Below are 26,698 nucleotides of genomic sequence, written 5' to 3' on the forward strand. Positions count from 1 at the left end.
CATGGTATATCCAATGCTGTGGAAATTGTTTTTGTACACTTCTCCTGACTGATACCTTTCAACAATGAGATCTCTTTGATGCTTTGTAAGCTCTATGCAAACCGTGGCTTTTGCTGTAGCAGGCAAGTGAGTAAATGTCAGGAAAATCCTACTAGGACAGCTGAACTTTATTTGGGGTTAAATCAGTCTCTAACTGATGGTAGGTGTGTATCAACAAGACTGAATGTTGTAATTAAAGCAAAAGGTGCTTCAACAAAGCAAAAGGTGCTTCAACAAAGTATTAGTTAAGGGTGTGTACACATGCAACCAGCTTATAGTACATTTTTTATTTTTAATATTTTCCCCTAAAAGAAGTTTGTTTTTCACTTGAGTTGTACAGGATATAGGTCACATTAAAGGTGGGAAAAGTTCTGAAATTATTTATTGTGGTCTCATTTTTTTTATATCACAAAAAACTGGCATTTTAGTAGGGGTTTGTATACTTTTTATATCCACTGTATACTGAAACTCCACCTCCTTCTGCTTTGCTGCCCACTGTTTGGGTCTGAATGTATGACAGGATGAGTAACATGGTATGGCTGGGGTGCTTTGAACCAGGTTTCTGTGACTGCACAAATGTCAGCATCTTCCAGAGTTAAGAATGTTTACAATTAGTGCAGTTTCATGTTTAAACCTGTAGCGTTTAGCAGCATGACCTTTAACTTGTGTTTTGATTAACTTTTCATGTTGGCAGTTTTGACTTCATGGCATTGCCTAAAAAAGGCACTATGGGGGAGGCAACAGCCTTTGCCAGTAGCCTGGAGCCCAAGGGAGACAGATGCAGACCATCTCTGGCAAAGCATCGTGGTTTGTCAATCATGTCATCCCAGGATGTCAGGTACTGGATCCCATTGGAACAACACCAGAAACTAAACCAATTGTTAAAGTCAATCATTTTCTGTTTGTATTGAGCCATCATTCAGGGTAACAGTAGAATACTGCTTAAGGCTATGACAAAAAAATTTTGATACGTTTCAAAGAACAGGTGCACTAGAATCTGTGGCAACCAAGTAGAAAGTTATTGGCAGCTGTGCAACCTGCATTTCTTGAACATATGGACATTGAAGTCACACTGAATCATCACTTCTAGACTGCAAAACTGATAAATAATGCAAACAAAGCTGAAATTACAAAATGTCATTCCCTGCCACTCTAAAGACATTTTGGAATGTTAAAGTCTTGACTTTTGATAGCCTAGGTGAGACAGTTGAGAAAAATAAAAGATCTGTCACACAGACTAAATCAATACAGGTGGAACAAGAAGAAACAGACTGACAGGTAAGAGATTTTAATGTTACCAGAGAAATGGAAGATGACTGGGAAGACAAATCTAATTCAAGTGAAGAGATGTTTGTGTGTGTTAAATTCCCTAATTCAAGATAGCTGGACATACTGAAAAGTTCTACTTGACCTCATGGACTGGGAAGGAATATGGGAATGGACACAAATTCATGTTAATGAAAGGTGTACAGACAAAATTCATGTTAATGAAAGGTGGACAGACACTAAAACACTAAACATGGCCTATCTGCTGGATGAGCAATTTTCCTATTTACTGATAATAATTCATGTAAACGAGATGGACTATCCAGTTTTGGAAATATGCTACTAAAATGTGTGTGCGTTAGTAGATCGAGTGTCAGTCATGCGTTATGGGACTAGGATGTGTTATAGTCTGGCTAGGCTTATAGATGCCCTCGGGCAGATAGCCTAGTACTTACCTATGAACAGCTTTGTAAGTGGCAATATACATTTTAAGAGGACAGTATTTAATAAGAGGACAGTATTTAACATTACATCTGAGTGACGCCTCCAGATGCATCTGCAGTTAACTACTACTGACGCCTCTAGGCGTCGGATATTGCTTGTTAATATTTGCACCAATAATTCCAAAACCATGTTATATACAAGGTTTAAAAAAATTTCATCTTAAAGCTTACACAGTGACAAACTCAAATGCATTGATATCTGACCTCTGTCTAGCGCAAGTAAACAGATATTAACTGTTCTTTTTATTATATTTATATACATAAAATTCACATTTTTTCTAAATATCTCAACAACCACGTAACGCAGAACTCCTTAGCCTCATATGAAAACTCTCAGCTAGATGCTGCTGCAATTGTGTGTAACTTGAGTGACTGCTGAAATTAAAACTAAATTAAAAATTAAACTAAAATGAAAGCGGTTTACAAAATATTACAATTGTAATAGTTATTGCGTTTACTGTGACTTACAAATTTCAGTTTAACATGTACAACCTAAAGAATACTACCACTATAAAAATAGTTTGTGCTGAAGGTTTGCCATTTATACTTCTTGCATAACCCCTATGGTTCCAGAGACAAGAGCATTTGTTTGAGGTGCAAGGACAATTTGATTGTGTGAAAAGGCTTAGGCTCCTCTCAGTGGAAGTTACAGTGCAAACTTCCTAAGCTCCAATGGAGTGAATGAGCTAAGACACTGAGTAGTACAGTATATGATGACGGGTTAAACCACAAGAAAAAGTAAATTTTGGGCTTTACACAACAATGCAATTTTAGTCATCCAGAATCTTGAAAATAAATACTATATGAAGGGCTTTTCTCTTGTTTGCTTTTTCTGGTAATTTTTGATGCAAGGCAGAGTAAAAACAGGCACCTGCACTCAGTAAGTTTTGAATGTAGTAAAAATAACTGTTACATATTTGCTATGAAAATATGAAAGTCATATTTATTAAGACTGTTAATCACCTAGGAAAACTTACAGAAAGTTGACAGGTTAGTAAGTTTGTAACCATTAGTAGTCCTGTTCGATTTTTTCCTTTCCATTAACTGCAGAATTATTGTAATATATAGTGATGTCTAATCAATATGGAAGTGCTACACTGAAAAACATTTAATGTGTGGAAACAGATAAAGAAAATGATCCAAGGAATCATCATGGAAGTGCATAATGTAATATAAATAATTAAGGTAGTATACAAGATATTGAGTACAAAGAAAACTGAACTAAAAGTAAGTAAATATAAATTTTGAGCTCTAACACAAAAAATGTATATGGCATGGATAGTTCCATACCTCCTCTTGTTTTTGCTTTGTTTAAAAACAAGAAAAAGTGACATTATGCAAATGTACTGATAGACTGTCAGAAAAGAACTCTTATGTATGTTAACAGTTGGGTTCTACAAAGTGGGCAGAGTTGATTGTTACTAGGACTCAAGGTCAAGTATAAAAGCAGGACAACATAAAATGCCTTTTGTATAAGAACATATGCAGGATGAAAGCCAGACAAGAGGTACAGAGGAAAGGCATGGGCAGAAGGGACACTGAAAACTATTAATTATGTAATATGTATGGAATATAGAAAGCTTAACAGAAAGTGCATTCCTGAAGACCCTTTATTTCTACTTAAAGGTATACGTTTGCAATCGTCATGTTTTGTTAGGCCCATCACAATATGTAAAGACTGTGTTCTGTGAAATGAGACTACTAGTCATGTTCGTGATTGATCAATTGAAAATAATAATGTTGGACATATTGAAGAAACAAGGTTCATCAAATTTAATTTCCTCCTGCTGGTTATTCAGACAAGTAGATGAGAAAACAAAATGGCTGAAGTGTGGGTAGGGTATGTTAAAAGACTGGTAAAGAAGGTACAGTGGATGATGCCCAACTACACAACAGGTTATGGTGTGGATGAATGGGATATTGTGCATTAATTAGAAGTTATGTACTTACCATAACGTTCCATCTGAGTAGGTGGATTCATTTGTCTGCAACCTGTGGGTTTGGATCAGATATCGGATCAGAACCAGCATGGTTTATCCAGCTATGGATCCGAGCTCCTAGCTCCTCCCCTCACCCATAATGCCCTGGTCTCCCTACATGACCTCAGATCGAGTTTGCCCTGCACCAACTACCCTAACCAAAGGGTAACACACCCTATGCAGGAAACTGACAAGGCCAGGGGGATAGGAGGGCGGGATTGTTGCAGACAAATGAATCCACCTACTCAGATGGAACGTTATGGTAAGTACATAACTTCTAAATCTGAAGTAGGAGAATTCATTTGTCAGCAACCTGTGGGACAGAGTCCCCAGCTACCTGAATCTTGGGTGGCCATCATGGAAGGATATTCCGGAGCACCGCGGAGCAAAAGGATGCTCTACCTCTAAGTGACGTCCAGCTTGTAATGAGTAATAAAGGTATGAGATGAAGCCCAAGTGGCTGCTGAACAAATGTCATCCAGAGGAACCCTAGACTTAAAGGCCACTGAAGTAGAGAGAGACCGGGTCGAATGAGCATAGACTCCCTCCGGTGCGGGCCTCCCAGAGGCTTGGTACGCCAACAGAATACACTGAGAAATCCAGCGTGACAAAGAAACTTTGGAAATTGGTTTACCCAGATTGAATTTGGCAAAAGAAATGAACAACTGGTCTGATGGCCTATGACCAGCTGTCCTATGAAGGTAAAATGAAGCTGCCTGTGAACATCCAAGGAATGCAGCTTGTATTCGCCTTTGTTTAGATACTTAGGGAAGAAAACAGGGAGGTTGATGGACTGATTAATGTTAGCTTCCGAAGCTACTTTAGGAAGAAAGGAGGGAATGATCCTTAGGTACACCCGGTCCGGATGAAAAATCAAATAAGGCGGTTTCATGGACAGGGCCTGAAGCTCTGAAACTCTCTTAGCCGAAGTAATGGCTACCAAAAAAGCAGTCTTAAAGGACAAGTATTTAAGATTGACTGTGGCCGCAGGGTCGAAGGGGGGAGTGGTCAAGGCCTGAAGTACCAAGGAAAGATCCCACGGGGGAACCGTTTCTTTGACAGGGTGTCTGAGCAAAACGGTGCCTTTTAGGAAGGTTTTGCATAACTTAGCCGACATAAGAGGCCCTGAATCGTGTCCAACATGGTAATGAGATATGGCTGCCAGCTGAACTTTGACCGTGGAACTACTGGCGCCATCATTAAAGAGAGTAGTAAGGAAATCTAGAACCAAAGGAAGGGGAACCGTGAAAGGATCTAGGTCTTGCCGCTCTGTCCAAATGGAGAAACGCTTCCATTTACTGCGGTAAATTTTTCTGGTAGAGGGCTTGTGGGCCGCTACCAGAATGGCCTTAACTGGGGACGAGATACCGGGAGTCCTGATTAGGAGTGGAAATGGAGCAGCCAAGCAGTCAACTTCAGGTTGTCCAGGTTCGGAGTTGGCAGATTCGACGGGTGTGATATCAGATCCGGAATGGGATCTAGAATCCAAGGTGGATTCACTGAATGAGACCTTAGGTAAGGGAACCAGATCTGCCGGGGCCAGAACGGGGCAATGAGGATCATTCTGCACCCCAACCGAGAGGCTTTCTGAAGTACTTGTAGCATCAGAGGTAGAGGGGGGTATGCGTAAAGAAGACCGGAAGGGCCAAGCATGCACCAGAGCATCTCTCGGAGAATCCCCTGGAGGGGGGATTAGAGCGAAAAAACTGTCGGACTTGGCGTTTAAAGAAGAGGCAAAGAGATCGCAAAAGGGAGTCCCCCACTGTGCGAAGATATGTTTCGCTACTTGAGAATTGAGAGACCACTCGTACGGGGAGAGAATGGTGCGACTGAGCTTGTCCGCTAGGATGTTGGTCCGACCCAGAATATGCGTTGCGATGAGAAAGCGGTTGGTGGAGATCGCCCATTCCCACACTCTCATGGCTTCTTGGCATAAAGGGTAAGACCTGGTTCCCCCCTGTTTGTTGATGTACCAGACCACCGACATGTTGTCTGATTGAATCGCAACTGTTCCCAGGGGAAGGAGGGTGTGAAGTGCTTGCAACGCCAAGAGCACCACCCTCATTTCCAGAAAATTGATATGCAGGGAGGTCTCTGAATCGCTCCACGTGTCTTGGACCATCCGGCCCGCAAAATGCCCCCCCCCACCTGAGGCGGGAAGCGTCCGTGGTCACCGTGGCGAGAGGGGGAGATGCACAAAAGGGGCGGCCCCTGTGGAGGCCCGGAGAATGGAGCCACCACAAGAGAGACCGCTCGCAAGCCTTGATGATCGCAATGGGATGATACAGGGGGAGGGAGAGAAATGACCATTGCACCTGAAGTGTCCATTGAAGCACCCGCATGTTGAAGCGTGCGTGCGGAAGAAGAGTAATCGCTGCTGCCATAGACCCTAGCGCCCTCAGGACCAATTCTGCAGGTGCTGAGCTGGAGTGAAGGATGGCCCGCACCTGGAGTCGCAGATTCCGAACCCTGTCGGTTGTGAGAAAGGCTCTTAAATTTCTCGTGTCTAACCTGGCTCCTATAAATTCTATTGTTTGAGTAGGGACCAGGTTGGACTTCTCTATGTTTACCGTGATGCCTAGCTTGGGAGCTAGACGAAGGAAGGAGTCTCTTGCCAAAGAGAGTAGATGCCTTGTTGGGGGCGGTGAGAAGCCAGTCGTCTTGGTACGGAAAGACCTGCACCCCCTGAAGCCTCAGGTGGGCCGCAACCACTGCTAACACTTTGGTGAACACCCTGGGGGCTGTGGTGAGACCAAAGGGAAGGACCCTGAACTGGTAGTGACTGGCTCCCAGCAGGAAGCGAAGAAACCTCCTGGATCGTCTGTCCATCCGAATGTGGTAGTACGCATCCTTGAGGTCTATAGAGCACATCTAGTGATTCTCCCCTAGAAGGGGGAGGATGGACTGCAAAGTGACCATCCGGAACTTCTCTTTGGGAACTGACAGGTTCAACAGGGACAGGTCTAAAATGGGTTTTGGGTCCCCCGTCTTTTTTGGCACTAAAAAGAACCTGGAGCAGAACCCTGATCCAATCTGGTCTGGGGGGACGGGCTGGATGGCTCTTTTTCTCAGCAGATGGCCAATTTCTGCTGAAGCGGCCTCCCTCTGATCGGGTGGAACATCGGGGAGGATTTTTAACTTTGGAACATGACGAAAGGGGATCTTGTAACCTCTGGATATAATCCGGAGTACCCAGCGGTCCGATGTAATGGACTCCCATGCCGCTAGGTGCTCCGAGAAACGTCCCACGACTGCCTCCAGAGTGGAGCAGTCGGGCAGCCCCTCAGGGTTGCTGCGTGGGCCGTTCAGAGAAGGGTTCTCTGGACCCAAAGTTCCTGGGAGCCCCTCTGCCCCTAGGGCGGCGTCCTCCCTGTCCTCCTCTGCCACGGAAGGACTGGTTGTCCGGAGCGGGTTGGGAATGCTGCGACTTCCGGAACCACATCTTCTTCTGGCCCTTTTGGTTCCTAGAGTAGGACCTCTGGGGGCACAGAAAAGCGGAGTCCAACGGCAGACAGCGTCTTCCCGTCCTTCTCACTCTGAACCAAGGTATCGCGAACTGTCTTGCCAAAAAGGGCAGAACCGTCAAAAAGGGCGTTCGCGAATGATGCCTTGAAGGGCTCCGTAAAATCGCAGTGGCGGAGCCACGCCTGCCGTCTTGTGACTAGGCCCGCTCCCGCAGCTCTAGCGGCTCCCTCGGTAGCGTGGGAAAGTAACCACATAGAGGTGTTAGTCACAGAACGAAGAGTGGCCATACGGATGGAGTGCATAAGTTTGTCCTCCTCCGATATGGACTCTGGGGGGGGGGATGCAGCGTATTCCTTGATAAGATCTCGCTGCATCCTAATGACGTGTGCCAAATAGTTGAGCGCCCTCACTGAGAAGGCCGCTGAACTAAAGATTCGCTTCCCCAAACGGTCCATCATCCGAGACTCCTTGCTCGGGGGATGGACTGAGGGACTCTCCTGGGCGAGTTCCCTCTTAGTGGCTGCTGCCGACAACATGGCATCTACCGGGGGTCCCTTGCTCCAGTGGGCACGGTCAGCAGGGGGGCTAAGGATCCTGTCAGGCCTCTTCGGGATTGGCTCCACGGTGTCCGGGTCCTTCCACGCCCTGGTGGTAATAAGGTCCACCAGGGGGTCGGCAGGAGGGGACACCCAAGAGGTAGACGGGCCCGCTTCAAATGCCTCGTCCGAGAAAGACTTTGGGGCAGACCACCCACCTCTGATCCGTAACATTTCCATGATGTCTCCGAAGGAGACATCCTCAGGGGGTGATCTTGGGGAGCCTTCCCCTTCCTCCAAGTCAGTGTCTTCGGTCAAAGACTCGGGGGAGTCTATGTGCCTCCTTTTACACGAATGCTTGCGAGGTGCTTCCTCGGGGTGGCTGTCCGAGGAGCTCTCACCAGCAATGTCCAGAACCACAGGAACTGCTTGGGGCAGTGAAGCAGGCTGTCCCAGTGGCCGGGTGATGGAAGCCTGGCCCAGAGCAGATGGAGTGCGGGACGGAGCCGAAGCAAGGGCTGGGGGTCCGGATGCCCTCAACAGAGCCCTCTCCACTACAAAGGCCGAGGGGGAGCCAGCCTCGACAATAGGATTCGAAAGTCGGCTCCCCCTCGGATCCGATGAGCGGATCGGAGCCGAGCCCCTCGGATCCGAGGGACCAGTGCGCTCCGACAAGGACGGTGCCGAAGGCACACTGAGTCCCTCGGATCCGAAGCTCGGGCCAAGGCTCCGAGAGGTCGGATTCGACAGACTCTAGGGCAGGGTCGGATCTGAAGTACCCAGTACTGTCGGCGGCGACTCACCCGCGGCTCCGAGGCTGCCCGGCTCCGAGCGCTCCGAACCCGGGTAGCGGGTCGGAGAAGGAGCAATGGGCTTAAAAAAGGGGGTCGAGCTCCCCCCCAGAGGGGGGGGGCAGGAGCACTCCCATCTGCATCTGGGCCTGGATGAACTTTCGCATCATCCGGTCCAGATCAGCATCGGAGAGGCTGTAAGTAGACCTCGACGAGGCTACCGAGGTAGGCCTTGGGTGTCGCCTCAATAGCCTCGAAGGAGGTCGGGTCTCCTCATCCTCAGGCTCCGGTGAAAAGCACGGGGACGGAGCCGAGGAGGGGGAGAGCCAGCAGCCAGAGAGGCCGGAGGAGAAGCCCGCTTAGCCGGCGGGGCCAAAACGGAGGTCTCGGCCCGCCGCTTGTGGTGCTTCTCTCTCCGGTTCTTTTTCCTGGCTTCCCTCTCCTCCGACCCTTTGGCGGGAGTTTGAATCCTGGGTGGAGGAGGGGGAGCAGGCAAGGCAGGGACTGCCAAAGCAGTGACCACCAAGGGGGCGGGGGCCGAAGCCGAGTCCGGGGGCAAGAGTCCCAAGACCAGCTTTGACCTCCGCTCCTTCAATGCCCTGGGGTTGAACCCTGCACAGATTGAACACCCTGAAGTGAGGTGTTCAACCCCAAGGCATCGAACGCACCGAGTATGGCCATCAGCAGGGGAAAGCTTTTGGCCACACTCGGAGCACTTAAAAAAAACAGCCTTTGCTCAGACATCACTATTTTTTTTTTTTTAAATAGTAACAATAAACTAAAACACTCACACAAAGGCCCCCCCAAAAAAACACACACACACACACACACCAACTACGAACCAGCGAGGGGAGGGTAAAAACTATATTAAATTAACCCAAAAAAGATATAAACAGAAGGGAAACCTATAACTTTCACTCAAATTTAAAGTTTTAAAAATTTTAAAACCCTTTAATAAAGAATACTATAACTTAGCTTTTGGAGCTCTGACGACCCAGCCTTTACCATGCGCGGCAAACTAGATCTGAGGTCATGTAGGGAGAGCAGGGCATTATGGGTGAGAGGAGGAGCTAGGAGCTCGGATCCATAGCTGGATAAACCATGCCGGTTCGGATCCGATATCGGATCCATACCCACAGGTTGCTGACAAATGAATTCTCCTACTTCAGATCTATTATTATTATTGTTGTGGTCTCAAAGCAGATCTGCAAACTGAAATAGGGCAAAAATGTAATACGATCACCACACCTGAGATTTTGTACTGGATAAAGACGGTTACTAGGCAGGGGAAAATATGCATTAAGGGAAAGAGATGTACGGAGATGCAGAATTTTCAGCACTACACTGTCACAGGGCAATGTCATGGAGACACATACCAGCTTGTTACTGGAAATCCTTCCTGGGACAGAAGTTAGAATCTAAAGAAGGGAATACAGCACAATAGCAATGAAAAAGGAGTTTACAGGAAATGGCTATGACAAATGGTGTAAACAGATTGGAAATATGCTTGACAAAGTGATAAATATAGTGAGACTGGAGTGGACATAAAGGAGTTTTGACTAAGTAAATAGTAAATCCAGAATTCAACTCACTTTAGAAAAATGCTTAAGTTAATACAAGTTACACAATCTGTGAGTGTTATCTGATTTCCCTCTAGAATGGTCATAATCAAACTGGTTAGATATATATACCCTCGGAATTTTAAAATTATATACACTTAGTGATAAAAAATAACACCACAGGGACAAGATGACATATTATCAAGATCCATTACTACATATTTAATGTTGAAATCAAATGTCTCACTGAAAACATAAATAATGCATACACTTATTTGAATAAAAAATAACTTTTTTTCCCCAGTAAAAGACATGCCAATGGGATAAAACTTTGCATCTTCTATGACTACTTTCTTCTGTAAAGGGAGACACTTGCTTATTCAAATGCATGGAGATAAGGGATTACAGGACTGAAACTCAAGAGTCTAAATGGTTCCTCTGGGATAACATTTTTGAAAAATGGCATACAATTTTACAATTCATAATCTTAAAATACAGAATTACTAAACTTAACAAAAATCCAAGCAGCTTCCTGTTTTTACTTGAATAAAATTTGTGTGATACAACTCCTTTGTTAATGATCATTCACACTATTCCATAATGTTTTACTTGGTGAAAAATAGTAACAAATCATACCTTTGCATGTTGGAATCTGGGCCCTCTGCATATCTATAAAATGCAAAACAGAAAATATTAAAATCAACAATAAATAAAAATGTCAAAATCACAAACTGACTCAAAGGTTAAACCTAGTTACTGAAAAAAACATATACAAATTTTTTATGTAATATAACTTTTCAGTTCTACTTACCAAAATCAACTATAGAAATTACAAAGAGCTATCACAATTTTCTAATGCTCGTAACTATTTATAAAATGACAGACACAAAAGGCTTTTTTATAAAAACAAGTTTAAAATTTTAAGACATATATTTAATTCACTTAAAAACAAAGAATCTTGTTTGTTTTCAACAATTAAGATTAAATATAATTTTTAACATGTGCACATATTTAAGCAAACAGATGACGTGGTGTGGTATATTGAAGATTTACCCACGGTTGGTGTTGTTTAATCACGAGGGCGAAGCCCAGGTGATTAAATAAAGCCAACCGTGGGCAAATCTTCAATATACCACAACCACGGAGTCGGTTATTGCTATTATACAATGACATTAAGAAAAAAATACTTTTCTTAAATGTCTTTGTATAACAGCACATTACTGTTCTTCTGCTGGTTGTGGTACACTGCTTCCTTGTTTTGATGTACTGAGCATGCGTATGGGATTTGCGCCCCACGCATACCCAGTACAACAATGCTTTGAAACAGAAACAACAGAGAAAAGTCTCTGTTGCTCAGTTTTTTTTTTCTTTTCTTTTTTTTTTTTTATTTGTTAAAAAAAAAAAAAAAAAAGTTTGAGCACTTTATACCAACGGAAAAAAGTCTGGGCGACCGGACCTTTTTCCATTGGTATATTATAATGTGGGATTTAATGATAGTAAATAAGTTGTTGAGTCTTCCACGAAACAAACCGGACTCTTGACTGGATTGCAAACTCTTATGTTATGCTGAAATAAAGAGTTTGCAATCCAGTCAAGAGTCCGGTTTGTTTCGTGGAAGACTCAACAACTTATTTACTATAATTATTTCTTTACCTGTGGTTGCTGAGTCCTTAGGAGGTATAAGACACTTTTTTGCTGTTTCATAATGTGGGATTTACAATGGGCACGCTGGCCAATCAGCGTGCACATTTTGTAATATTAATGAGGGTGGGTCATTGTATAATTTCCAATTAACTGCACATGATATGAGGTAATGATAAAACTTGTAAAGAAAATAGGTCCAATACTGAGATTTCATTCATCTAGGCCTACTAGGCCACACTGGAGGGTTTCTTTTTTTTTTTTATTACTTGTAGCATACTCGTGAGGTATCTACCATAATAGCAGCAGAGTGATCTTTTGACTTCAACTGTATATGACTGGGTTATTATACTGCTCAGACAATAAATACTGATGCAGAATTTTATTCAATAACAGTTAAATAACCTATTCCCCACAATAACATTATCTGCTTACTAGGCAGGCCCACCTAACACAGTTCCTTTTCAAAGGCAACCCAGAAACAATGCCTAATTAAGTAACATGCTCAAAGATGTAGAGCAGGCAATTAGAGACTGTGAGAATCAAACCCAGGACTGCAGCACAGCACATAAAGCTATACATTAAGCTGCCAGATAGAGTTGGAACACTATTCTCAAGGCTTTTCTGTGAGAAATCAGCTGCACTACAAAAAAGACCTTCAATGCATCAGAAATGGCCTTCATGACTATCATTTCATAGAGGTTGAAATAAACTGTGAAGATTCCAGATCAAAAGACATGCTGCAGAACAATCAACATATCACACTTCAAAAGCATGTTCAGCAGCAAGTCCGTTAAAGAGCCAGCCAAGACCTGTGGTGCTATAAACAGCTTTAAAACATGTACCACCATTGGTCAAACATTACACAACTGGCTAATCAATGTGTAATGGCCATTAATCACCACTCATCCAAAAAAAAAAAAAAAAAGGGTTACCCCAATTTTACCATTCATGGTACTGGGGACTTTGTGATTTGCCCACAACATGTCCTGATATGTAATATACTGTTGATATCATCTTTCTATTCTGCAGATTATTTTCAATGTATAATATTCTTATTTTTGTGGATGATTTGTTAAAGGTATTACATTATACTTATTTTCATGTCACTGGGGACTTTGTGGTTTTTTTCACAGTATGTCCCCAGTATAGTATACTATTGACAGTTCATTTCCATTTTTGTGCATTACTTTTCATGTATATAATTTATATTTTTATCTTAGCTGATCATGTTCTATGTATATTATTCATTATACATGTTACTTTCTATATTTTTTCATACTGTTTGTAATATGCTTACACTTTTCTGATGATGATATCTATGGTAATATATTAATATACAAATAGCATTGACAAACCAACCTAAAGGTTGGACTATACCATTTTTCCATTGGTTGGTGGTATGTATAAATATTCATGAGTTTTTTGCGCATGACAAATGCTTTTTCACGGAGGAAGGCTGAAAAGCCGAGGCCAGTTTGAACTGATAATAGGTTCATAGGTAGGTACTAGGCTATTGGCCCTAGGGCCTATTTAAGCCTAGTCAAAGGTACCCTGGCTTTCGCCACCCAAGAAAATTATTTTCCTGTGCCACTGTCGAGCAGAGCCACAGAAGTGATCCCCGGGGTGAATTTCCTATCTTCCATCCAATCTTGATTTTTCTTGAAAAGTGCTAATGAGGAGCTTTGTTTGATATAGATAGGTAGTTTGTTCCAGAGTATGGGAAGTCTCTGGGACAAGAATCTATCCCTCCAGCATGTTCTGTTTATTGTGGTGATGAGGTTTAGGTCCCTAGAGCGTGTAGCTCGTAGGGATTGGGATTTCTTTAAGTGGAGCATGTCTAAAAGCTCTGGGTTTGACAGCTTTGTGTGTTAGGCAGAGATCGCCTCTGAGTAGGCAATATGCAACAGAGTAAAGCTGCAGTTTTCTGAGACGGTCTGCATAGGGCATCTCTTTGAGGCTGGTAATCCCCTTTGTGAGGTATTTCTGTGGCGTTTCCAGTTGTTGTAGATGTCTTGTGAAGTACGTACCAAACGGGCGTTGTACTCTATAATGGGTCTAATGAGTGACGAGTAGAGGGGAACAATGACCTCTCTCTTCCTGGATGAGAAACCTTTTGTGATGAGGTGTGCCACATAGAAGGATTTCCTGACTACTGTGGCGATGTGATTATCAAAGGAGAGACTACTGCCCACCTGTGTCCCAAGGTCTCTTATCACACTTCCGGTGTTAAGTAGACTACCACCTATGTGGTAGTTCATGAGTACTGAGTTTTTACCAAAAGGAATGACAATGCACTTTTTGGCGTTAAGCTTGAGGCTATGGCTTTGATACCAGGCATCTGTCTCAACAAGGCCCTTTTGTAGGATGTCCACAACTTTTGGAGTTTTGATTATGGCTCCTAGTTTGCAGTCATCTGCAAACTTCATTAGCCAAAGACCTTCTGTGTTGGCCTGTATTTCAGAAAAGTAGATACCAAACAGGAGAGGACCCAGGACTGAACACTGTGGTACTCCACTTGTCACTGGTCTGAAGCTGGATTTGGAGTCTGCTGCTTTCACAGTGTGAGTTCTGTCAGTGAGCCAGTTGGCAACCCATCTTGTGACATAGGGATTTATACCTAGTTTAGTGAGTTTATCTATAATTCCAGAGTGGGGGATGGTGTCAAAAGCCTTGGCGAGATCTAGATAGGCTGTGTGAACCACCTTACCCTCATCTACGGCTTTGGTGACTGCTTCAAAGAAGGTTTAGGAGACGTGATCTGCCTTTTACAAACCCGAACTGGGTGGGGTCCTGAGTTTGGAGATTACCAATGTCATTGTTTATAAGTTCCATGATGATACGCTCCATAGCCTTGCAGACCAGGCTCGTTAGGCTAATGGGGCGGTAGTTTCCGGGGTCTGTGGTGGCTCCCCCTTTGTGGAGTGGGATAACTGTCGCTGTGCGCCATTCAGTGGGCACATAGCCTGAGGTGAGGCTATGATTGAACATGGTACTTAGGTGGGGTGCCCGTTCGTTCTGTAGTTCATGTAGAACACAGCCTGGGATGTCGTCAGGTCCCATGGATGCTGTGTTCTTGGCTTTGGATAGTGTGTTTTTTACCTGTGCAGCCGTGATTACAGGAACTTTGCATTCTTCTGGTACAGAGATGGACCCTTTAGGGGATGACAGAGGGGTAAAGTTAGCACTGAACCTATCTGCCAGGATGTTGGCAATATCTGTTGGTTCTGTATATTTAGTGCCACTGTGCTGCAACTCAGAGCAGATCTGAGTGTTGCCATTGAGATTCTTGACATAGCTATAGAATGCTTTGTGGTTGTCTTTAGAGTCCGTGGCGATTTTGTTTTCATAACTAGCTTTGGAGGATTTTATGAGGGATCTCAGCTTCTTACTGAAGCTGACCAGGGAGTTTCTCCAATCATGGGATTTTACTCTTTTTTGCAACAGTTTCTTTCTTCTGTTGTAGAGTTTGTTTATGGCAGGGGACCACCAGATTGGCTTCCTTTTTTTGGAGGATAGCATCTTGGTTCTGTTAGGGATTGCACGATCCATGCACTCATGTAAGTGCTTATAAAGTGCATTTGTGTAGGATTCAGCAGTCATACCTCTATTGTCCGTCAGCATGGGTGTCGTGAAGTTTGCCACTTCTGTCTTAAGAAGCATGAAGTTGGCTTCGGAGAATTTTTTTTACTGTGGTTTCCCTAATGGGGGGTGGGGGAGGGATGTGGACGTCTAGGGTGATTAGCTTATAGTCGGATCTGACCGAGGAACTGACCTCTGGTGTGGAGCACCGGTTGCCCATGTTGGTAATAACCAGGTATAGGATTATTGCTGCCCCTAGTGGGGGTGTGGATAAGTTGATCCATGGCATTGGAATTTATGAATTCCAGAAAACGTTGAGCACAAGAGTTGGCACATGAGTAGTTTTCCCAGTTAATTGTAGGGTAGTTGAAATCGCCCATTATTAGGGTGTTAGGTTGTACCCTAATATTTTCCAGTGTATTAAGAAATGAGGAGTGGTAATCCTGGGGCATGGTGGGGGATCTGTAGCAAGCTATAATTTGGATTGCGGTCTTACCCAGAGTTAGTTGCACTTGGACAATCTCGGATGCATTATGCTGAGCAACTAGCCTGGAGGTGTGGATATCCTTAATGAATATGGACACGCCTCCGCCTTTAGTGTTTCTGTCCAGGTTAGGTGGCCGAAAGGTAATAATGTGTGTTGTGACATTTCATGCCTAACTAGTAGTTACTTTTCAATAAAAGATTTATTAGCTGCACATGCTGGCCTCTGGTGTTTTATCGACCAGTAATCAAGGAGCCTCAATCTTCACCACTAGCACCAGTGAGGGATGGACACAATGGGAGGATGACAAGTAAGGACAATTTCCCTTAAGAGTACACAGAGATCACAGTCAGTCTAGTCTGGGGCAGGTTTCTGCCACTTTCTCCAGATCATAGGTTCATAGGTTGGTACTAGGGTATCGGCCCTACAATTCCCTGGCTATTTCTTCCCACAGTACTTACTTCCCTGGACCCCTGTCTAGCAGGGCAACTGACGTGATCCCTGGGGTTAATTTCCTTTCTCCCATCCAGTCATCAATGTTCCTTTTGAAGAGGGCCAAAGACGTGCGCTGCTTGACATGTATGGGCAGTCTATTCCAGAGTCTGGGGAGTCTCTGGGTCAAGAACCTATCCCTCCAGCATGTTTTGTTTATTGTGATGATGAGGTTTAGATCCCTGGAGTGTGTGGCTCTGTGGGATTGGGATTTCTTTAAGTGTAGCATGTCCAACAGCTCTGGGTTTGAAATGGCCTTGCATGTTAAGCAGAGATCGCCTCAGAGTAGACGATATGTGACAGAGTACAGCTGGAGTTTTTTAAGGTGGTCAGCATAAAGCATCTGCTTTAGGCCTGTGATTCTTTTAGTGAGGTATTTCTGCGGCCTTTCCAGTTGCTGCAGATGTCTTCAGAGGTACATACCAAATGGGGCGTTTTATTCTATAATGAGTCTAATGAGGGATAAGTACAGTGGGACAATGACGACCTTTTTTCTGGATGAAAAGCCCTTAGTAATAAGGTGTGCCACATAGAAGGATTTCCTGACTGTTGTGGCGATGTGGTTTATTGAAAATGAGACCACTGTCCACCTATGTCCCTAAGTCTCTTATCACACTTTCGGTGTTTAGCGTACTGCCACCTATGTGGTAATTCACTGGTACATGTTTTTTCCCAAAGGGGATAACTAAACATTTCTTGGCATTGAGCTTGAGCCCATGGCTCTGGCACCAAGCATCTGTTTCTGTAAGGCCCTTTTGTAGAGTATTTCTGCGGCCTTTCCAGTTGTTGCAGATGTCTTGAGGTACATACCAAATGGGGCATTGTATTCTATCTAATGAGGGATGAGTACAGTGGGACAATGACCTCCTTTTTTCTGGATGAAAAGCCCTTAGTGATGAGGTGTGCCACATAGAAGTATTTCCTGACTGTTGTGGCGATGTGGATTATTGAAAATGAGACCACTGTCCACCTGTGTCCCCAAGTCTCATCACACTTTCGGTGTTTAGCGTACTGCCACCTATGTGGTAATTCACGGGTACATGTTTTTTCCCAAAGGGGATAACTATACATTTCGTGGCATTGAGCTTGAGCCCTTGGCTCTGGCACCAAGCATCTGTTTCTGTAAGGCCCTTTTGTAGAGTATCAACATCATTTGGGGATTCAATAATGGCTCCCAGTTTGCAGTCATCTGCGAACTTTGTTAGCCAGAGTCCCTTTAGTGTTGGCCTGTACTTCAGAGAAGTCGATGCCAAACAATTCTTGCAAGCCTAGCCAGTAATCCCTTGTGAGGCTCAAACCCTGCACCTTGTATTTGTAAGGCAAACACTTTAACCACTAGGCCACCCTCCCAACCCAGTACGACTCCCCACTGGGTTAACATCTCAGCAGAGTGGTTAAGCCAAAACCTCCAGCACCCTCTCTGTCCAGCCACTGCTTTGGTTCCCCGCCCAAGCAGCTGACATGCACACACTTCGAGATTTGATTTATATAGAAACACACAGACACTCCATTGATGGCTGGCACAGGTTTACTATCTATGCCCCCTTCTGCCTAGACTACGAGGTAGTAATCACTGCCACCAACCACTACTTAACTACTCTAAGGCCCTCACAAAGGGTGCCCAAATCCTACTGTGTAATGTTACTATTATCCAAATGGTAAGTGTGACCAAGAGCAAGGCTACTGGAGTGGCCTATACAGTGTCACCAAATACATACGCAAGTACTCATAAATGTCTCTAAACGAACCAGCCACAAAGATAGGTTTAAATATAATTAATAAACAACAAAAGAACAAAACAATACTCAAACACAGTAACTACAGAGTTCAGAATCACAGGAAAAAATTTAAATCATCATAGCATGACAGTCTCAAACACAGAAAACATTAAACTAATTTTTACTATATTCCTAACTATATCTAAAAGAAATTACTGTACCCTAGTTACTTACTATTAGCAAGGCAGATGCAGAAGTGCTGAATGGATGTTCTTGCTATGTCCAAGACAAGATACAAAATGCAGTCTTTCTCTCAGAGTTTTCTTAAATTAACATCACATATTACTGCTGGGTTAGCCTGGATGACATCACTTTGTCACCTGACTTCAGTTTCCAGGCAAACAGAAACTAAGAATTTTATCATCTCTGTGTGAGAAGTACATATCTCTCAGATTTGCTGCTGCTAGGAAGCAATAAAACACTTTACATTTTAAACCTAGAAATTAAAATTACTTTCAAGACAATAGAAAAACTTCTAGCTCTAGACATTGACTGCTTACTGCACTGAAACTGAGATAACACAATTGTAAAACACTTTACTTTCCAACTTATTTTACTGAAGTTTTGCAAGTAACTCTACGTTCCAGCTTCTACTATTAAAACATACATTTGCACAGATTTATAGTTTATATACATTTCTGTTCTTTTCCAGTAGGGTACACTGTGGTTACATTCTTGAAGCTCAGTAAATAATATACAGTTGAACACGCACTTCTGCGCCAGTAGTTTAATATACACATAACAATAGTCGTCTTACATTTGTAAGACAAGCATATGAATCAAATTAAAATTCACAAATGTAGGATTATTTTGCAAAATTCCAGGCAGCTGGGCTGGCAGTGTCACAATACCCCTTCCTCCCCGAAAACTCAAGCTAGTTTTTCAAGTGACCTTTGAGAAACATTGCTTGGGAGGCTTGAGTCTATCTGGGAATACCTTACCCCATTCCTCGTCTCAAAATACCATCTACGTTGGCATTACTAAGCCCACTGCTTTGCTGCACTGTCATAACATATGCTTGCAACCCTAGGCTCCACTTTATTAACTTGATATTTTGCTGGCTGGCTTGATGTAGCCATGTTAAGGGATTGTGGCCCATAACTACAGTGAATTTCCTTCAAAACAGATAAAGCTGAAGTTTTTGCAGTGCCCACACTATGTCTAGGCATTCCTTTTCTACAGCTGGAAGGATTCCTCCCTGGGTTGGAGCCCACAAATGAGGTAAATCACTGGGTGCTCTTCTCCCTTTGAGGAAACCTGGCTACCTGTAGCTGTAGTTTTATTGGCCATTTTGGGTCAATTCTAAACTACTTGATCTCTCTCTCTCTTAAAACCCTACAACTCTCTTTTTGCGCCGTTCTGTGCACTGAGCAGCGTCGGGCAGCGCCACCTAAACAGGTTTAAACTATTCCAGGCTCCACAAAGTCTGCTCTTCACTTTTTCCCTTAGAACTGTTCAAACTCTTAAAGTAATCACTCTATTCTCTTTCTAAAGCCCTGCACTTGCTCAGCTCTTATGAGGAAACTAACTAACTAAAGCACTACACCCTCCTTGACTTCTCATAAGTATTAGGCTCCCGATTGGTCCTTCCTGATCAAGTGAAAAATCAGTTCCCTTCCCTAATCTGATCAGTAAAAAAACAGTTCCTTATACTAATCTGGTATGTCCAAGGGTCAGTTTCAAGGTTACTCTCCAGTCCAGCTGGTGAATCTGGGAATTTTGAGGCAATGTTACAATTGCCTTATGTACAGACAACCCTCTCCTCCTTCCAACAAACTCTAATACACGTGAGAGATGCAGTTACACATCCAAATTGGAGGCAGAGCTCTCTCAACCCAAGACTGGCACAGTCAGTCAGGAGGAAAAGGTAACCACCGACACCACAAATCCAGTCTCACATAGACCTATTGCATATGCATACCCAACACAAACACACAAAAACATACTCGGAGGCTCTAAATAAAAATTTGCCTAAACAACAAAGACCTCCTAAGCAGATATCCAAGCAACAGCCACCCCTCAACAATACCCACGAATCACATATCTCACAAAATCAGTGTGCCTCACAGTCATAGCCCTTAAGGCCAAACAACACACCAAATACACTTATTATAGGGGACTCTATTGTCCGGCACACTGACGTCCCGCTCACCAGACTGAACAAGAAGAAGGTCACTGTAAGCTGCCTGTCGGGTGCCAGGATCCGCCACATAACGCAAACACCCAGGTCACTCCAAAGCAAGTACAAGTATGACTCTGTCATTGTCCATGCTGGTGTGAATGACCTGAGACATACCTCCCTGGACTACATGAAAAGAGACAGAGGAGCTCTCTGACCATGTAGCCCAGGCTGGTATGACCCTGACCTTGAGTAGCATCTTGCCCTCACCAAGAATGATGCCACAGTATAAAGACAAAATGATCAGTTTCAACAACTGGCTAAAGTATTGGTGTCATTCAAAAGGGATCCAGTGTCTGTCAGTCTGGGATGACATGCTTGACAAGCCATGTTGCTTCGCTAGGGATGGCTTGCACCTGTCAACCTTAGACATTCGTATACTGGCCAAGGCTCTTGCCACCCCCATAGTGCCTTTTTTAGGCAAGGCTCAAAGGACAAACCCACCTCCATAGACAACTCAAGGATAAAAAAAACTAAAGGTAATGCTACTCAATGCCAGAAGTCTAAACCTCAAGATGCACGCACTCTAGGCTTTCCTCAGTATGGAGAAAATAGATGTCTGTGCAGTAACAGAAACCTGATTCAAGGCTCCTGAGAGCACCCCAGCACTACCACGTTATAACTCATACCATGCGTTTCGGCCCCAAAACTCGGACCGAAGCACAAAAGGAGGGGGAATATCTATATTCATCAAAGATGCCTACACCTCCAGGTTAGTGGCACTGCACGAAGCATTGGAAACCATCCATGTGCAACTAACAGCGGGCAAAACTGCCTTTCAGTTTGCAGCCTGTTACAGAACACCCTCCCTATTACAGGAACCCCACTTGGCATTCCTGAGAACACTGGAGAATATGAAGGTCTCTCCAAACACTATGTTACTGGGCGACTTCAACTACCCAAACATTGACTGGGAAAACTACTCAAGCCCAAACACCCTCGCCCAACGGTTCCTTGAATTTATAAACTCAACGCAATGGAACAACTGGTCACCACTCCCACAAAAGGGAACATATTGGACCTGGTAATCACCAACATGGGGACTCTCTGTTCCACACTAGAGGTAAACCCCTCATTGGTAAGATCAGACCATAAACAAATTTCCCTGGACATCCATATCCCGTCCCCACCCCCAGCCAAGGAAATCACTGTAAAGAATTTGTCAAAAGCCAACTTTGCACTTCTCAAGACTGAGGTGGAATCCTTCAAAGCCCCTGGGCCAGAGGATAATACAGCCAAATCCGCAGAATCCTTTACAAATGCATTCTATGAGCATCTGCAGGAATGCATGGATTGTGCTATCCCAAATAAAACCAAGACTCACTCCTCCAAGAACAGGTGTCCGGTCTGGTGGACCCCGGCCATAAATAAGCTATACAACAGAAGGAGGAAGCTACTACATGACAGAGCAAAATCCCAGAAAGGGAAGGCATCTCTGATCAGTATTAGCAAGAACCTTCGATCCCTCATAAAATCATCAAAGGCCAGTTTCGAAAGAAAAATTGCCCTAGACACTAAAGATAATCACAAGGCCTTCTTTAGTTATGTCAGGAACATGGGCGGAAACTCCCAGATATGCTCTGAATTGTTGCATAATGGTACAAAATATACCGAACCTACAGACATAGCCAACATCCTGGCAGACAGATTCAGCGCAAACTTCTCTCCCCTTCCCCCCCCCAAAGGAGCAAATGCCTATCCCAACTGAATGTAACCTCCCTGACATCGCAGATGCACAGGTGAAAGCTGCCCTCTCCAAAGCAAAAAACACAGCATCTATGGGACCGGACGGTGTCCCAGGCTGTGTCTTACACGAGCTCCAAGAAGAACTGAACCCTCACATTAAGTCACTGTTCAAACTTAGCCTTACTACAGGATATGTACCCAAAGAATGGCGTACTGCTACAGTAGTCCCACTCCAGAAAGGTGGTGCCACAACGGACCCCGGAAACTATCGCCCCATAAGTCTGACTAGTCTGGTCTGTAAAGCCATGGAGCGTATTATCATGGAACTCATAAACAAAGACATTGGGAGCCTCCAGACACTGGACCCTACCAAATTCGGCTTTGTTAAGGGCAGATCTTGCCTCTTAAACCTAGTTGATTTCTTTGAAACAGTTACCAAAGCCATAGATGAGGGCAAGGTAGTCCACACAGCCTACCTGGACCTCGCAAAAGCCTTCGACACAATACCCCACTCGGGCATCATAAATAAGCTTACCAGCTTAAATATCAACCCCTATATCACAAGATGGGTTACAAACTGGCTCAGAGATAGAACCCACATGGTCAGAATCGCAGGTGCCATGCCCTAATCCAAACCAGTTACAAGTGGCGTCCCACAGGGCTCAGTTCTAGGACCTCTCGCTCGGTATATACTTCTCTGAGGTTCAGGCTAACATGGGGGGATTATGGCTGACAAAGTTCGCAGATGACTGCAAACTGGGGGCCATAATCGAATCTCCAGCTGACACAAACATCCTCCAAAAGGGTCTCACAGAGACGGATGCTTGGTGCCAGAGCCATGGCCTCAAGCTAAATGCTAAAAAGTGCATAGTCATCCCCTTTGGGAAAAACAAGGTGCCCACAAATTACCACATAGGTGGTAATCCATTAAGTACGGAAGAAGTAATTAGAGACTTGGGGACCAACGTAGATAGTAATCTCTTCTTTGATAATCACATTGCCAAAGTGGTTAGAAAGACCTTCTGTATAGCCCACCTTATCATGAAAGGGTTCGCATCTAGATTAAGAGAGGTCATTGTGCCCCTCTACTTGTCACTCGTCAGGCCCATAATTGAATACAATGCCCCTTTTGGGATGTACCTTACCAGACACCTGCAGCAACTGGAGAGACCCCAAAAGTACCTCACCAAGAAGATCACGGGCTATAAACAGATGTCTTATGCAGCTCGACTAAAGAAACTCCAGCTCTACTCAGTTGCTTACCGCCTACTCAGAGGAGATCTATGCCTGACATCCAAAGCCATGTCAAACCCAGAATTAATGGACTTTCTCCACCTCAAAAAATCCAAGTCCCTTAGAGCTACACGCTCCAGGGACCTAAACCTCAGCACAAAAATAAATAGGACATGCTGGAGGGACAGATTCATTTCCCAGAGGCTCCCCTCACTCTGGAATAGAATCCCAATTCATGTTAGACATAGCCCCTCGCTCATCCTCTTCAAGCAAAATCTCGACGCGTGGATGGGAAATCGCAAATTCACCCCTGGGATCTCTTCTGTATCCCTGCTAGACAGAGGCACAGTAAACTAATCTTAAAAGGGTACCTTCTGTGACCTACTTTACAGAGGCACAGTAGGCTAATCTAACAGGGAGGCGGAAGCCAAATACACTCTGGCTAGGCTTATAAATGCCTTAGGGCAGATAGCCTAATATCTACCTATGAACCTATAAGTATAGTCCCCACCCCATGGCTTGAAGCATCTACCTGCACAATAAATTATTTGCTGTAATCTGGACGGGCTAACACAGGGGGTCCTCCCAAAACTCCTTTAAGCTTCTGAAATTCCTGCTCACATGCTGGAGTCCACACTACCTTAGCTGGCCTGTTTTTCCTCGTCAGGTCTGTGAGTGGAGCAGCTATGGTACTATTAACTGGGGACAAACTTTCTGTAGTACCTGCTGTCCCCAAGAATGCCCTCACTTGCTTTTAGATAACAGGGGCAGGTCAAACCTGAATGGCTTCCACTTTGGCAGGTTCTGGCCTGATCTTGCCACTCCCCACTCTATGTCCCAAGGTAGGAGACCCTCTGCCATACCCACCTGACATTTGCTCGGCTTAATGGTCAACCCTCCCCCTCTGTAAACTGCCCAGCAACTCCCTGACATGCTGAAGGTGCTCTTGCCAGGAATGGCTGTAGATGGCAATATCATCTAGGTAAGCAAGGGCAAATTCTCCTGCTCCTGCTAGGATACGATGATCTACCAGCCTCCAAGTCACTCGGGCAGTTTTCATCCCCAAGGGCATCTTCGTGAACTTATACAAGCCAAAAGGTGTCACAAAGGCTGAACTCTCTCTAGCACTGGGAGTCAAGGCTGAACTCTCTCTAGCACTGGGAGTCAAGAGCACCTGCCAGTAACCCTTGGTAAGATCAGTGGTGGTAAGATACTTAGCCCCACCCAGCTGCTCTACGGCTTCATCTGTCCTAGGCACGGGTAAGCATCTGACTTTGTGTAACTATTTAATTTCCTGTAGTCCACAGAGAACCTGGTGCTGACAATCCTTCTTTGGTACCAGCACCACTGGGGAGGCCCAGGGACTGCTGGCCTCTTGAATTACCCCTAGTTCCAACATTTCCTGTATCTCCTCCCTCAGAGTCTGTTTAACTCTCTCAGGCACCTTAAGGGGCCTGCTTAATAGGCCCCTGGGGTCCTGTATCCACCTGGTGCTGCACCAGGTGGGTGCATCATAGTTTCCCAGTAAACAGGTCTCCAAACTCCTGTAACACTGCTCGGATTTCTCGAACACCTGGGTAGGGGACAGCTGCAGGGACATTGTTACCCCTCACACTGAGGTGTCAGTCTGAGCCTCACTGAGGAGATCAGTCACCAGATCCCTCTCAGACTCCTCCTGCAATCCACTGCAAATACTCACCACAAGGGCATCCCTATCATGGTAAGGTTTTCATCATGTTAACATGGTACAATTTGTGCCCCTGCCTCCTGCCTAACAGTTCTACCATGTAGTTAACATCACTGACCTTCTTTACCACCTTGTAGGGTCCCTTCCCAGGTTGCCTGCAGCTTGTTGTGTCTGACATGAATAAGAACCATTACCTGCTGCCCTGCAGCATACTTTCTAGCTCGAGTATTCCTGTCATACCAGACCTTTTTCTGCTGTTGGGCTTCTGCAAGGTTCTCCTCGGCCAAGCCCATGAGTTCCCTGAGCCTTGTCCTGAGGTTTACGAAATGTGCCACAACAGACTCCTTGTGGAATTCACACTCACCCTCCCACTCATCTCAAATCAAATCTAGAGGTCCCCTCCATCCTATGCCCATACAGACACACAAAGGGTGAAAAATCTGTTGATTCCTGGAGAACCTCTCTGTAAGCAAACAGATAGGGCAAATATTTGCTCCAGTCCTCCTTAAACTGGTCTGCACTGTACTGTACTTCCACAGACAAGCCAACAGATATGACATGAAATTGGCACCTCTGTCCGCCAGTATTTTCTTCTGGGAAACCTACCCTGCTGAAAATCTCTAACAAAGCATTTGACACCTTTTCTGCCTCAATGGAGGACAGAGTCACTGCCTCAGGGTATCTGGTAGCATAATCTACTACCACTAGGATATACTTTTTTCCCTGTGGAACTTGGGGTACCCAGAGGCCCCACAATATCCACAGCTACCATCTGAAATGGCTCCTCAATCACAGGCAAAGGCATCAAAGGAGCTTTCACCTCGTCTCCTGCCTTGCCTACCTTTTGGCAATGCTCACAGTTCCTGCAGTACCCTGTTACATCTCTGGAAATTCCAGACCAATAAAAGTTTTGCATAATACATCTCTGTACGTTTTATGCCAATATGACCTGCAAAGGGAATATCATGGGATATGGCTAGAAGTGCCAAATGGTAGGCTCTGGGCACTATCAACTGCTGTATTCTCTCATGCTCTAGTGTTCCCTCAGGGATCCGCACTCTACACCGTAACCCTTTGTCCCAGTATACTGATTCCCCCTTCCATTGAGAATCAGGTGCCTCACTCACTACCTCTCTCAGGCCTTGTTATGTAGGGTCTGAGAGCAGAGCCTGTCTCGGCTATCTCTTTGTAACCCTTCTCAGCTTCCCTTCCACAGGAAGTCTGGTATCCTCTGACAGTGGTGCCTTACCATCAGCCTGAATACTACTACTCACCTAAGATCTTACAGTCACGTCCAAGGGAACATCAGTACCCACTAGCAGCTGTGGCTCATGCAGTCTTACTGCTACAGGGTAGCTCCCTCCATGAAGTAACCACCTCACCAGTCCTGGCTGCAAGCGTGTGGTCTGTCTGGGTCTCTCCCAGGTTACCAAACCCACATGCTCGTCTCCAAGCCTGACTGCATGTAACTGCATGTACAAAGGGTACGGCATGATCAAAATAATTTCCTATCAGGACATCTGCAGGGATATCCTCAAATACACCTACCTGCTTGCTTTGTTTTCCACCCTCCCAGTCAAGGTGAACCCTAGCCAAAGATATTTGGAATGGGGTCCCTCCTTAAGCTCCCACTGGAGTAGACTGTCTAAGCAAGTAGTGCTCCTCTGTAACCATTGCAGGCTTTACAATGGTTAGGTCAGAGGCTGTGCATCTCTTAGCCATGGCCTCGTTCCCATTCACTAAGATGGGACATAACCTCTTGTGGTAGTTTGGTACCCTTGTTGTCTTGAGATAACTT

General features: G+C 44.6%; 1 protein-coding gene across 5 annotated transcripts in view; it reads right to left on the bottom strand.

Moving 5' to 3' along the window:
* Nucleotides 1–26,698, bottom strand: part of LOC122809699 (zinc finger CCCH domain-containing protein 13-like) — a 1,891,555-nt gene that overhangs the window by 262,200 nt on the left and 1,602,657 nt on the right. For all 5 annotated transcript variants that reach the window (XM_044081418.1, XM_044081393.1, XM_044081403.1 and 2 more), the window contains one exon: nucleotides 10,775–10,807. In XM_044081418.1, the coding sequence (XP_043937353.1) occupies nucleotides 10,775–10,807 (33 nt within the window). The remainder of the gene's footprint in view (nucleotides 1–10,774; nucleotides 10,808–26,698) is intronic.

Source organism: Protopterus annectens, chromosome 1.part1 (genome assembly GCF_019279795.1).
Source record: "Protopterus annectens isolate FY-2018-M chromosome 1.part1, PAN1.0, whole genome shotgun sequence".
Lineage (NCBI taxonomy): Eukaryota > Metazoa > Chordata > Ceratodontiformes > Protopteridae > Protopterus > Protopterus annectens.